General features: G+C 42.9%; 1 protein-coding gene across 1 annotated transcript in view; it reads left to right on the forward strand.

The window, feature by feature from the left end:
- Positions 1 to 3,936: 3,936 nt before the first annotated feature.
- The window catches only part of LATS2 (large tumor suppressor kinase 2), a 115,009-nt gene continuing 104,084 nt past the window's right edge, over positions 3,937 to 14,861 (forward strand). Inside the window, exons 1-4 of the mRNA XM_004388409.3 lie at positions 3,937 to 3,956; positions 5,354 to 5,461; positions 13,186 to 13,246; positions 13,718 to 14,262. Of these exons, the coding sequence (XP_004388466.1) occupies positions 13,921 to 14,262 (342 nt within the window). The 5' untranslated portion in view covers positions 3,937 to 3,956; positions 5,354 to 5,461; positions 13,186 to 13,246; positions 13,718 to 13,920. The remainder of the gene's footprint in view (positions 3,957 to 5,353; positions 5,462 to 13,185; positions 13,247 to 13,717; positions 14,263 to 14,861) is intronic.

Genomic DNA, 14,861 nt, shown 5'->3' on the forward strand with positions numbered 1-14,861 from the left:
CCCGGCGCGCGACGCCACGGAGCCGAAAGTGGGGGCCGTCCCGCGAGCCTAGACCGCGCCCGGAGGTGAGGGGCGCCGGGCCGGCGGCGGCCGGCGGGATGAGGGCCGCTGGTGGGAAGTTGCCTGTGGGTCCGCGAGTTCCTCTGCACCCTCCGCCGCGGAGTGAGACCGAAGGGGCTGTCTCCAGACCAAAGGGGCTCTCCGCCCTAGCCCGCGGAGCCTGGCCTGGGCGAGGGCGTCGAGGAGCCGCCCGGGCCGGCCGCGAGCCGCAGAAGTTTGAGCGAGTTGGCGGGCCGGGCCCGAGTGCGTCCGGCGGCAGCGGCGGTGGTGGCCGGGTGCGCGGCGCTTTGTTGTGCGCCTGCCTGCGGCTGGGCCGGCCGGTCCCGGGAGCAGTCGTGACAGCACGCCGATCTCTGCGCGCCCCCAGGCCGCGCCTCGGGAGACGGGTGAGGGGTGGGGGTGAGGGGTGGGGGCGAGGGCGAGGGCGGGGGCGGGCGCGCTCTGGTTTTCCTCGGCCAGCGCCTCGGGTTCGTAGGACCCGGTCCGAGTTTCGGGAGCACTTTCGGGCGGAGAAAGTGGTGGCAGTTGCATAACACGCCTTTCTTGGGCCGACTTTTCTGGGACTCGATTTCTCTGCTGCAAATCACTTTCGGTCAGCTAGCTACCCGGCCACGCTCTGCTGTGATTCATACTTTTGTCAGTCTCTTTTTGTCATGCCTGACTTTGAAAACTTCAGGAAGAGCATCTCCGTAGGGGATGAGGACCGGACAGCGGGGCTGGGCAAGAGTGCCTCGCTGGAGCAAACCTCCGTCTGTTGACTCAGTCGCCTGTGCGTATGGGGCTGGCAGAAGCCGACAGTCAATCAGGGAACACACCTTCCAGCACCTTGTGACCCAGGCTGGTGAGCGACAGCCTCCGAAAAACATGGCGAGGAGAAAGTAAGGCCGTGGACGGGTTTTGAGGCCCTTGGATGAGAAGTACTGTTTTTGCAGACATAACCACGGGCGTACACTGTATTTGTATATTTTGTTATATTTACCAAAAAATTAAAAAGGAAAAACTTTCACATTTCTCTAGGTTAAAAAAGTGTTCTTAATGTACTAATTGTCTAGGCTTTTTAAAATTATTTAGCCTTAATCATTAAGCCAGGGAGTATACATTTGGCAGGTAGAAATTCAAATTAATAGCAGGACAGCTCTCTTCACAAAGCATTTATTCAGCAATTAGGTACACTTTTTAGGAAAGTTTGAGTACATTTTACCAAGAAATTTGAATATACTGAAATCTAAATGGAAAGTCACGAAGTGTGTGTGATCTGAGTGCAGGTGTTGTGGTTAAAATTTTAACTTAGTAGATTAGGGGCCTTCCCTTAGTAATGGAGAAAGTAACTTGTGGCTGGCTTATTATTAGGAAGTTTGTACTAAATAGATCTTGCTCTTTGTTTTTAATCTCTGCTTAAATCTCAGCATGATGGATCACCATTCTTAAGAGATTAAGCTGCTTTGTATCTTTTAAATTTTTTCTTCGGCTACTGCTGTGGTGAGGTAGTACCAGACAAATCTTCCAAAATAAGAATGCAGAGACTGTTAAGAAAGTCTGTTTTAAATTAACAGTAATTAACAAAATACAGTGTTCAGTCTCTCATAAAATTTTGTCTAATTATCCAGGTCTGTAGAGCACTGTTTAATGACTTTGCCAGCATTCCTTTGAAATTAAACTGCTGAGCACTTAATAAATCTCAAAATGTCAAGCTATTTTGAAATGGTATTTGAGTGGAGGATATCATGCAAAATTATTAAGATGAATTATTAAGAGTCATAGAATTTTAAAACTGAAAGGGATTCTTCTAGCTTCTTCACCTAGGTTGAAATGGTTTTAAGTGTAAATTGAAGCTGTACATGTTTCTTTATTAGCAAATCACAGGGTTGGTGGGAGGGACTTTCCTTTGGTGGAAGGGGAATGCTTTTACAATAAGATGCCTTGTTATTTTAAATGTTAAGTTGTAAATAGTCAGCTTTGGGCTTCTGAATCTCATTGAGGGGAGGAGGAAGCTGATAAATTCACCATAAACATACAGGAAGTGGAATAGGATTTTAGAAAGCTTTTGGGAGTGGTTGTGGAGTGTTCTGTGTTGTATTGGAAAAACCAGACCAACTCAATTTAAATTTTATATTTTATTTATATTTTATATAATTTATATTTTTATATTTTATTTTACATTTTTATATTTTACTTCACAGTTATAATTGAAACTTCTGAATAATATATATCTTATTGACTTCTTTTTTTTAAATAGTGGGCTTGTAAAAATACAGAGGATAAGTTTACTTTGTTTTCAAAAAAGGAGCAAAATATCCTCATTCACAGAGTGAAAAGATTGCACTTGATAATAGCTTGAAAAATTTGATCTCCTTTCTCTTTTTAAAAAAATCTGTTGACAATTAATTGACTCCATAACAACTTACAACAACAATGTTGATTAGTAAATTGTCTGAATAGAGCTGGGCAGGCAAATTGTACAACTCCAGGGGGCACGGTTCCCGTTGTATGCTATGTAAATGGTGCTCTCTGTAATGGGGCTCTATTTACATAGAGTACCACGTGAACGGTGTCTTTTGTGAAGATTTCATTTAGTGTTAGATGTTTTTTCAGTATTTTTAAGGGTATTTGATTTATAGTGTCATTTTGAAAGTGTTACTGAAACAAGGTAATGTTGAAAATAAAGGTATTGGTTATGATGCTAAAGTTAAGATGGAAATTTGACATTGCTTAATGTTTGCCATTTACTATATGAAGACTTTGTGTTGGTTGGCATCTAGAACATGTCAACTTAGTTGTGATAAGTGGGTTTTTTTTTTTTTTTGAAGTTAATTAAAATGAAAAGACAATACTCTTTTTGTTCCTATGCCAATATTTGACATACACAGGAATTTTTCTGGAGGAAAAATGAAAAATCTCCAATTTTGTTGTCGTGATTTGTATTTATTAACGCCAGTTGTTAAGCTATTGAGGCATAATGCAGGTTTCATAGCCCCAGAATCAGTTAAGATGGTAAAGATCTTAAGAATGTAAGTTGGAATTTGATGGAGGGGGCCTCTGTTTGGAATATTGGGCCTCCAGGCAATTATATTGAGTAGGAATGCTAAGGACGAGTACATTCTATTACTAATTCACTCCATCCTACCTCACTAGCCTCACGTCTGTTTTTTCAGTAAGTGTACCCAGCAGCACCTGCCCCTCCGCAACATTGTTTGCTGCTCATCTTTCCCTTCTATGTGTAAGCCTTTTCACAGGAAGTTCCAGACTCCAAGAATAGCTTCACACTTCCTCCATCAGATCATAGCCTTTCAGCCTTTCCAATTTTGGTGAAGCTTTCCTTTCTTGAGGAGGCTTTCTCCACACAATCTGAACACCTTCCTGAAGCATTGCTCCTCCATAGGAGTAGATACTTGAACTGGGATCTTTGGACAGTGGCAGTATTACCTCTGTTTACAGCAGTGATTCTCAAATTGGCTGGGGATCATACTCCCAGGGATAGCTGAAACGTGGGAGGGGGCTGAGTGCAGAGGAGGCAGGGCTTTCTCAAAGTTTGAGAAACCCCAGTTGGAGTATGGAATTGAATATAAGGAGACTCATCCTGTTCAGTGGCTTGCTGTTTTGTTTTTTTTAACTAGAAGTGCCAGAAAGAACTAACAAATTTTTCAACAACCTGGTACAAACTTACATGGGTCTTTTTTGTTATGTCATTATTCATACTTGTGTACAAATATATCACATGAATAACGTACAAAGCTGTCTAATATAATGTGCTGTTTTGTTTTTTCTTTTGATTGTAAGCTTATTTAGAGGTAAGAGTCTGTCCTGCCTGGATTAAACCTCATAACAACCAGCACAGCATTAGGCACACATATGGTACTTCTAAACACACTGAATTCTTGTGATGATACCATTTATTGGTGAGTGGGACTTTTTTATAAAGTGAGTTTTCCTGGATTCCCAGAGGGCTGTAGTCACTGGTTTCCTCAGAGACCCTTATTATGACAGGGTAGCCCCCATTGTGTGATTTGCTGACTGAACACTCCTGGAGTGGTATATCAGTGTGGTGCTTTATGAGTATGACCTTCAGCATCTGGCTGAAGTCCTGGCCCGTCTGCTTGACTTGGTTTCAGCTTTGCTCATCGGTTGTAGTAGAGGTATGATTTCAGTAATAACTGGAATGTTAGTCCAAGAAATACTGAATTTAAAGATGCCTGTGTGTGTCCTTGTGCAGATCCTGTGAGACACCAGTTTGGTTGGTGACTTGATGTATGTTTAGCACCCAGTGGGTTTGTGAGGGCATTTGGAGAAATTAGAATAAAAATTCTTGAACATTTGATAGCATTTTCTAGGATTGGGTTGAGAATTGGAATTGGGTTTGGTAGGACCAAATTGAGATGCTTGAAGTCTTGCTCTCACATTAAGTTTTTACGTGAGTTACTTATACTAAGCATGTGTTAGTATTTGAAAACGAGATTTTTTGTTCTGAGTTGTGTTGCAGGTTTAAAATTCTAGTGTCTTGTAGTTTCATTTAAAGTATATTTAAATTGATGGGTGATGCCAAAATAATTTCAAAAATTAAGTTACTTCTCTTGATACTTCCATTATTTTAAGTTTACATCCGTAAGGATTTAGGATTATATTTATAAAATTATTGATGAAAGAAAACTTCGCATATAAAAACCTGTTGCCATTGAGTTGATTGCAACTCATAATGACCGTATAGGACGGAGTAAAACTGCCCCCATAGGGTTTTTAAGGCTTTAATCTTTACAGAAGCGGACTGTCACATCTTTCTCCTGTGGAGCAGCTAGTGGGTTCAAACCACCGACATTTGGGTTAGCAGCGAAGTGCTTAACTACTGCGCCACCCCTGCTCCCTTCTCATACGTTAGGTCGTACTAAAACAATATAGTAACGTGTCAAAGTAGCTTGTTTTTAGTTTTAACTTTAATTTGACTGATGAGTATTCCCATGATAAATTCTTTCAGAAGTTTATAATTTGGCCATGGAATCAACTTGTCTCCAAAATTTTAAATACAAGGTCTCAAGCTGAGAAAATCCATTACTTATTTGTAGGGGGTGGGGATGTGCGGCTGCACCACTCCCAGAGTTCAGGAGTTACTCTAACGTGGGGACTTTGCCCTCCTATCCGTCCCCAGTCCCTAAGTCCGATCTTTGCATTTGTGCAGCTGTGTTTGGAAAGGGAACCATTGTTCAAACACTGGTTAGCTAGATGTGAACAGTTATGTGACATTTTGTAATAATGTGTGCTTCATTAGGATACATTTAACTTAGGCCTGCATCTTAAACTTCAGAGAAGGAGCACTCCTGCTTATCCAGTGCCGTCTGTGTGCACAGCCTTGTGCTAACCACGCCTGTGGTGGGTTCCATCCCCAGTTTAGAAATGCGGAAACTCAAGAATGGTAAGTGACCTCATGTATGAATTCAGCAGGTACTTTTGGGTCTGTATGCCACTGTGCTAGGAGGTAGACAGGGGTGAGCCAAACACTACTCCTGCCTTCACGATGCTTTACCGTCCCAGTAATTCAAAGGAAACCACAAGTCATTATCCGTTGTGCTGAGTGCTGAGAAGGGCTGTGAGAATGAACTCTAGGGTCCCTTAGATTGGGTGGGAAAGAAGTCCCCCCCCCCTTTGTTTTTTATTGTGCTTTAGGTGAAAGTTTACAGAGCAAATCAGTTTTTCATTAAACAATTAATACACAAATCATTTTCTGACATTGATTGCCAACCCCGCGACGTGTCAACACTCTGCCCATCTCGACCTCGGGTTCTGCGTTTCCATTCTTCCAGTTTTCCTGTCTCTTCCTGCCTTCTTGTCTTTGCTTTTGGACAGGTGTGCCCGTTCAGTCTTATATACATGGTTGAACTACATGTGTTTGTTTGCTTTATAGGCTTGTCTAATCTTTGGCTGAAGGGTGAACCTCAGCAGTGACTTCAGTACTGAGTTAAAAGGATATCTGGGGACCCTACTCTTGGAGTTTCTCTAGTCTCTGTCAGACCAGTGAGTCTGGTGTTTTTTTATGAGTTTGAATTTTGTTCTACATTTTTCCCCAGCTCTGTCTGGGACCCTCTGTTGTGATCTCTAAGAAAGCCCTTTTTAAGGAAGGAATTTGTAAGCTGAGATTTCCAGGAGTAGGAGTCAGCCAGGCTGGGATGTAAGGGGTTAGCGTTCCTACCAGAGAGAACATCTTGCCAAGTTTTGGAGGTGTAAGGAAGAATTTGATGCATTTAAATTGCCGAGTAAGTGACAGAGCCAGGTTCCACCCCAGGTCTGACTGATCGGGCCATGGTCAGCTTCATGAGTCTCACGCACTGCTGAGACGACTGGAGCAAGCTGGAAGCCTGGCTTCAGGCAGCATTCAGTGAGTCTAGCGACTTCAGCAAGCTTTTCTTCTCTCAGCTTTTGTTTCTTTAAAAAAAAAAGATGCTTTAGTGTTTTAAGCATTGTTATCAAACACTGACTTAAAGTAGAGCCACTTGGAGTGACCTTTTAAAGCATGAGATCCCGTGTGTCTACATTCCCTTTGGTAATTTTCCACTAAGCCTGTCTGGATTTTACCCTGAGCTTATCTCCTGACTTGATTAAAACCTGCCCAATTTATTCCGAGTCCTTAATTTATTCATAATTATAGTAATAGTAATTAACCTGTATATCATGCATTGCAGATTGAGACTGTTTTCACACCCAGTATGAGATAGAACAAGGTTATGGAAAAGGAAATGGAAGCTCCTAGAGTTTAGTGGAGTCCCTGGGTCGTGCAAACTGGTTAAATGTGCTCCGCTGCTAACTCAAAAATTGGAGGTTCATGTCCACCCAGAGGCACTGGTGATCTCCTTCTGAAAAATCAGCCATTGAAAACCCGAGGGAGCACAGTCTTCTCTGACACACGTGGGGTCGTCATGAGTTGGAGTTTACTCCGTGACAACTAGTTTTTTAGCAGTTCAGTGGCATGTGCAGATCATAGAGCTAAGTGTCGAAGTTAGAAATGGAACGTAGGCTTTCATTTCTAGTTACTGAGATGTAATTGTATGTTTCTCTATCTTATAAATAAGCCTCCCCTGCTTTGTGTTTTCCTTCAGTCATATCCTCACCCCCCTAATGACTGCCCTCCCTCCACCTACCACTGGGACCATCCTTCTGATGGTCCCCAGTGTCTAGAGGGTCCACGTTTCCTGGCTCAGAGAATGGCAACACTATGAACCCAGCTTTCCAAACCAGAAACTTGGGCATTGTCTTTCAGACCAGTCCTTTTTCTTATAAACACCAAACCCTATGGATTCTACCTCTTAGATTCTGTCCTTCAGCTGTTAACCTGTTTCATATCACCATCATTTCTTGTGAGCATTATGGCACCAGCCTTCTAGTTGGACTTCTGGTCTTGTGGTTCTGTATCCCCAGCTCTCCTCCCACACCATAGCCAGCAGAATCTCTCTTAAACAAATCGGATCACATCACTCAACTGCCTGAAGCCCTTTAGCACTCCACGTTTCCCTGAAAATAAAAGGCCAGGTTACTGAACGACTGGCTTGAAATCTGAATTGAGTAATACCGAATTACTGATGAGTTCTTTGCACTTGGGTCCTGTTTCACTGTGCGCTCTCCTCCCTGGGCCCTGCTGTGCACATGGGTCTTCCCTGTCCTCCCTTACCTCCAGGACTTGCCTGTGCTGCTCAGGCTGCCTGGACTCTGCCTCTCCTCCTGGTTTCTCTGAAGCCCCCATCTCATCATGCTGTTTGGTGACTTGCCTATGTCCCATGCAGATTGTACAGTTTGTCTTATCTACTGTTGTATTTAGCATCCAGTGTTAGTTAGTGTGCAGTGAATATTGTGAGCGGATGACTGCAGAACCCACCGTCGGTCCCCGTCGCTGTCAGGGCACATCCTAGATCCTTGTCATGGATATGCAAGCCTCTCATGATCTGGCTTCTTCCTCCATTTTCAGCTGCACAGCCACTTAGTACTCGCTGGTGACTGGACAGATCATTAACTTCTGTGCTTCATTGCTTCAACTGTAAAATGGAGCTCATGACCCTGTCTACCCGAGAGAGTTGTCATGAGGATTAAAGGGGATGATGTAACAGGTTTAGAATGGGCTGGTGTAGAGCACGTGCTCATTAAATAGTAACTGATCCACAGCCTTGTCCCCACCAAATTCTTCACTAACTGCTCCCAAGCCAGCTACACTCACCAATGGAACAGTCTCAGTTGTGCTGTCCTCTCTTCCACCTCAGTGCCTGTGCCTGGCTGTTTCCTCTGCCTGAAATTCGCTACCCCTCAAACCCTCTTTTTTCCGATGGATATCTCTTAGTTGTCCCTCAAGATCTTTACCTAATTGCCCTTGCCTCCTGCCCTACCTAAGCTGAATTTGGGTTTTTTGGGAGATATAGTCCTCAGATTCCTTGGGTATATATTTATTGTCACACATATATATTGTATTTAAATGATTGATTTTTTTTTTTTTTTTTTTTTTACCTCCTCATCCTCTTTGAACTCAGAGGCTAGTTGTTCTTTTCTGCATCCCCAGGCCCTGGGAAACAAGCACCCTGTATGAGCATTCAGGCTGTGCACTGCTCAAGGACCCCGTATCTCAGAGGGCATACCTCATCTCACCTCATGTGTATACTAACTTAACGAGACCATGGACAGCTGACTTTGGGAACCTGGCCATCTTAGAAGACCCGAGCAGAGTGGAGTGCTGCCGCCCAGCACAGCCACACGGGCATATGTGGTCATGCACATGTGGTCGTGCACATGTTCCAGAGAGCACATGCAGTCACACACCTCGTTTGTGACCTGGCGCTCAGGCCATTCCTTTCTGTCCTTTGTCTCAGAGGTCCAGTCCCCACCCTCCACTTGAATCCAGATATTCCTGCCCTCCTTTCCTGAGAGGTGTGTGTGTGTGGGTTGTGGATTGTGTGTTATGGTGTCAGGGTATGTGTATGAGTGGGCCAGGGCTGCTGCCCACAGGACTCTGAAAGCTCCCCCGGATAAGAGGTATGCATTGTGCATGGTAGCATATTGTTCACAGTTCTGGCAGTGGGGCCACTTAGACATTAAAGTCTTAATGGCAGCAGCACCGTTTGTTATAGTCCCAAACTAGAAACAACCCAAATCCCGTCAATGGCAGAATGGATAAATAAGTTATGGTATATTCCTACCATGGAATACTATACAGAAAAAAAAAGGACAGACCACATGGATGAGTAACCAAACATGACATTGAACAAAATAAGCTAGACACAAAGAGTACAGACTCTGTAATTCGATGTATATAAGGTTCAAAAACTAGTCAAACTAATCCTTGGTGTTAGAAGTCATAACACCAGTCTGTCTGTGGGTGGCTGGGAGGACTGGAGACTGTGTAGTTGTAGTAATGGTGTGTACCTTGATCTGGATGTGGTTTACAGAGGGTGCTCTATTTGTGCTACGAGTTGGAATCGACTAAACGGCAGCAGGTTTTGGCTCTTTTTGTGAATATTTATTAATTGTATGATTTATGTATTTTAGAAAATGAATGTTAAATAAAAAAGATTACACCCCTCCCCAGAGAGAGCTCTACTGATCCTCCCAGCTTTCAGCAGCTTCCTCCTTTTAGAACAAATTACAGAGACAGCTTTGAGGCCTCAGAATCAACCAGCCCCTCCTTCAGCTGTTCCTGACGTCCTTTCCCTGTGATGGTGTGACAGGCAGAGAGGGCATCCCCATGGTCTGGCTCTAACATGGACCTTTCTTAGCTTCTCAACCCGGACCATTTCTTGGGGTCCTTAATCCTTTTTAGGTGAGTAAAAAGCAGCTTGCTCCTTATCTTTAGTTGGCTCTTATTACTTGATGGTGAAATGAGACTGGGGGCAGGGCAGGGGCGGGGGGGCTTGAGCCACCCACTCTCTTTACCTAACTGCCAAATTTCACAGGTGAGCAGACAGGTTTTGTCAATGTCTCGTATGCTTATGACTCTCCCATATGTAGCTTTCAACCCAGACCTCTGGCCATGGTATGACTCATTCCTGAAGCCCCCCCTACCCCACCCTGAGGTGGCTGCTCCTCACCCAGGCTCTATCTTTTCTACCTGGAGTGCTACAGTTGTTCCTTCCAACCCGTCTTCCAGTTGGCTACCAGACTTCACTTTCTACAAGGTAGTTCTGGCCATGTCACTCTTTAGCTTAAACGTGTTCAGTGACTCCTCATCTTCTGCATTGAGTCCAGACTCTTAACATGGCCTCAGACGCCCTTCAGGACTGAGCCCCTATCTACCTCCACATCCTCACCCCTCCACGACTCTCCAGGAAAAGCCTCAGCCACGCAGATCTAAACGTGGTGGGTAGACACTGCAGGCTTTCACATACCTCTCTTCCTTTGCCTATACTGTTCACTCTGACTGGAATGCCATTCCTCCCAACACTCAGAAAAAAATCAAAACAAAACCCTGGCTGTCTAGTCGATTCCGACTCCTAGGGACTCCGTAGGACAGAGTACAACTACCGCATAGGGTTTCTAAGGCTGTAATCTTTATGGAAGCAGACTGCCACATCTTTTTCCCACGGAGCAACTGGTGGGTTTGAACTGCTGACCTTTCTGTTAGCAGCCTAGCACTTAACCACTGTGCCATCAGGGCTTCTCCCAGCACTAAGATTTAGTAGTTATTTCTACTCTGAAGCATCGCTAGACTTCCTGATTTTTGTTTTTTTCCCTTGGGCATCTTTTTTCTTTGAAACTGTTTATTTGCCTATCTAACCCTCACCTCCCACCTAAAGGCAGGTTTTGTTGTACTACCTCCTAGCAATGCCTGTACCTTAGTAGGCATTTCATAGATGTTTGCAAGGTAGATAGGTGGGTGGGCAGGTGGATGGATGAGTGGAGGATGGTGGTTGAGTGGATGGGTGGGTAGATGTTGGTAAATGGAGAGATGGATACATTTTGACCCTGAAAAAAACCCTTCTCACATATCTGCATTAATTATTTGTTGTAAAAGTAGATGATTTATAGTTCTCTATTTTACAGTTTTCAAAGAAAGGGAAGAAAACCAAAGATTGGAAACCAAGTGATGTGTGTGAATTCCCCTTGGAAAAGAGATAACATCTCTGCCTGCTCTAGACACACCAAGTCACTTCTAAGATTCTCCACACGTGCTTGGCAGCCCCTTGAGAGTCTCTCCATTTTTGACGGAATGTGAACTTATGGTTTTAGACAGTTAGGTATTTCAAAACAGATGCTTAGACCACTAAGTCACTGAAAATGACTGTGGTTGCAATATGCTCATTTTATACCAATTAAGTAGAGCCCCTAGACTCTGGCACCCTGCCAGCACAGGCCACAGCGGGTCTCAGCTGTCCCTGAACGTGCAGTCATCTCATCAACTTTAGCGTATCAGCAATTGCATGTTAAAATACTAATTTCTTGTTGAAAAATTTACTTAATCTGATTTGTACCTACTTAACAGAATTTTCTCTTAGTTACATTGAGAAAGGGAGCAATTTAAATGATTTAAGACACTCTCCTCACTTCCTTAAGAAAGGAATAGTAATTTTAATGTCATTTCTTAGTGTTTATTATTTCTGTTTTTATATATATATATATATATATAATTTATCTTTATGGCTTAATTTATGTAAAACTTCTATAACAGGGCCTGGCACATAGTAAGTAAAAAAAAAAAAAAACCGGTTGCTGTTGAGTCAATTCCGACTCATAGCGACCCTATAGGACAGAGTAGAACTGCCCCATAGGGTTTCCAAGGAGTGCCTGGTAGATTTGACCTGCCTACCTTTTGGTTAGCAGCCATAGCACTTAACCACTCGCCACCAGGGTTTCCAGCATGTAGTAAGCACTCAGTAAATATTAGCCGTGTTTTTCCACATGAGAAATGTCTGTGAAACTGAGTTCCATTTTACACTTATAAAATTCCTTACTTAAGCTAAAATGCCAGGTCCCTCCTCCCCTTCCCTTCTAAAGGATGCTTGTTTTGGATCGGTTTTTCTTTGTTTATTAAAACTCAAAGTTATCTTTCAGAGTCTGCTCATTGCTTTCTGTGGGGTAAAAGGGAGTGGACCAGGAGAGGGACAGGAAAGAGAGGGAAAGGAGCAGCTAGTGCTCAAGGGAGACTTCAGAGTTTTGCCTTTACCAGCAGCGGATATCAACGCTTGCTGTTGTTAGCTGCCATTGAGTCAGCTCCCAATTCATGGCGACCCCACGCACAACAGAAGGAAACGCTGCCCAGTCCTGTGTCATCCCCATGATGAATTGGGGGTCAGACTGTTGTGATCCATAGGGTTTTTATTGTCTCATTTTTCTGAAGTAAATCACCAGGCCTTTCTTACTAGTCCATCTTAGTCTAGCAGCTCCGTTGACAGCCAGGTGGTGGCTGTGCATGAGGTGCATTGACTGGGAATTGAACCCAGTTTCCTGCATGCAAGGCGAGAATTCTACCACTGGTTCCAGCAGTGTCTCCATTATCAAAGCTTAGATTATAACAATTATATAAATAATGGTAATAATAATAGTAGCAATTACAGTTCAGTGAGGATTTAACTGTGTCCCAAGTACTGCTGAACCAGTTATATACAGTATCTTACTCAGTACTCAGCACTACCCTGTAACCAAACGCTGTCTCCTTTTTACTGATGAGAATGCTGGAATGAGGGAGGCTCAGTACTTGTCCAAGATCACACAGCTGATAAGTGACTGGAACTGGACACTGCCTCCAGTAAAGCCGGCTGCTAACACCAGTTTCAGGAGTTGGCTTGATTTTGTTTTCTGAATGAAAGAACCACAGAGTATTTACTGAATTAGGGAATGGGGTAGGTGTAATTCACTATTGCAAAATACCTTTGTGATGTCTAGTTCAATGTAATGAGGTGATTTCTATATTAGTATAGGTGGTCTATACTAATAGGACTTTTATTGATTGAGTCTTTTGCTGTTAGTGTGATCACAGTGGACTCTGAGAAAGAAATCACCCACATGCTTTTACTAGTTCCTTTCCACACAGGTCGAAATGCTGATAAAAAGTGCTATCTTATAAGAAAATCAAGGAAATAGTTTCAGAGCCTCATAATTCATTGTGTTAGAACTGCTTTTAACTGCAATATAAGACGTCTTTAATATGACATGTTTTGTGGTGTCTTTCAGGATGATTGGGAAGGTTTTATAGAGAGAAATTTCCAAAGATATGGAAGGACCACAGCTTCAGGTGGGTGGGAGGTTAGCAAAGCAGTAGGGATAAGGGACAACAGTGTGGGCTGGGAAATGAGATTGATGAATAGGAACAAGGCAGAAATGCAAGACCCTATCTAGATAATTTAACTCTAAATACTCAAGCTTTGAATTTCAAAATATAATTATTTTCTAATGAAACATTTTAAACAAACTCATTTGCTAATAGTACTGTCCTTGCCTTGAGTTGACTGTTCATAAGCTGATACCAGCTTGTGCAGATTTACTTTATTGCTGATTACGTCTTACAAGAAACATCTTGGGACATCCCTTGTCATGTGCTCTGACCAGAGTTGAACAGTATTTTTGTCATTTCTGAGAGATGATGTGTTCATTCTTAATCTTGCCAAGTAGAATATTTCCAGGATCACTGTTCATTGCTGAGAAGTATTAACATTATGTGGAAACCACAAATGAACATTTTTCTCCCATTTATTTTCTTTTTCAGATAGTGATGATCTTCACAATGAAGACTCTGGAAAATTTTTGGTTCTCTATAGGAACAATGAAAATTGAAGGAAAAAAAATTTTCAAAAAGAAGTTGCTTTGAAAGTATGTTTACAACTGACTGATATTGACAGTTTTTTTTTTTAATAATAATAAAACACTTTAAGAAGATTGTATTTATGGTAAAAGGAAACTGGACTAACAATGAGGCCAAAGACTTTTCCTGCCACAACTTATTCTGGAAATAGCAGGCAGCGACTGCAGGAGATTCGTGAAGGGTTAAAGCAACCGTCCAAGTCTTCGGCTCAGGGGTTACCTGTGGGACCAAACAATGACCCTTCCCTGGACACCAAGGTTCTGGGGAGCAAGGACGCTGCCAGGCAGCAGCAGCAGATGAGAGCCACCCCAAAGTTTGGACCTTATCAGAAAGCTTTGCGGGAAATCAGATATTCCTTGTTGCCTTTTGCTAATGAGTTGGGCCCTCCCACTGCTGCAGAAGTAAACCGACAAATGCTGCAGGAACTAGTGAATGCAGGATGTGACCAGGTGGGTGTGAACCTCCCTTGAGGCTCCCTGGGGTGGTAGTCCCAGTGAGGAGCATGTTTGGAGTAGAGTTGAGACCAAGGATTCTTGGGCTCCTTGAAGGCTTTGATTTGGTTACTACTCGTAGAAGTGTTTGTTTCTAGGTTAAAAACCTAAGACCCTTTGAACGTATTGTTGAACAACTGTTTACCTTCTCTCTGAAAGGGTCTGCTTACTACTTTCCTTTCCCTGCAAGATTCAGAAGTTCCTGAACTCTCCTGAAATTGTGCTGCATGTATTTTCTCTTCTGTTTTTGTGAAGATGAGAAGGGCTTTGACGCTTAGCTTTCTTTAGGGTTTCTTTGGGGGTTATTCTGAACTGTCATGGGAAAGAGACTTGCTCCCATCATCTTTTTTTTTTTGGTTGGTTGATTAACATGGATTAACTATACTCTGACTCTTTTTATATTTTTTATTATTATTATTTTTTTATTGTACTTCAGGTGAAGGTTTACAGAACAAATAGTTTCTCATTAAACGGTAGTACACATATTGTTCTATGACACTGTTAACAACCCCATGACATGTCAACCTTCTCCCTTCTCGACCTTTTTTTTTTTTTTT

This window comes from Trichechus manatus, unplaced genomic scaffold (assembly GCF_000243295.1).
Source record: "Trichechus manatus latirostris isolate Lorelei unplaced genomic scaffold, TriManLat1.0 scaffold00210, whole genome shotgun sequence".
NCBI lineage: Eukaryota > Metazoa > Chordata > Mammalia > Sirenia > Trichechidae > Trichechus > Trichechus manatus.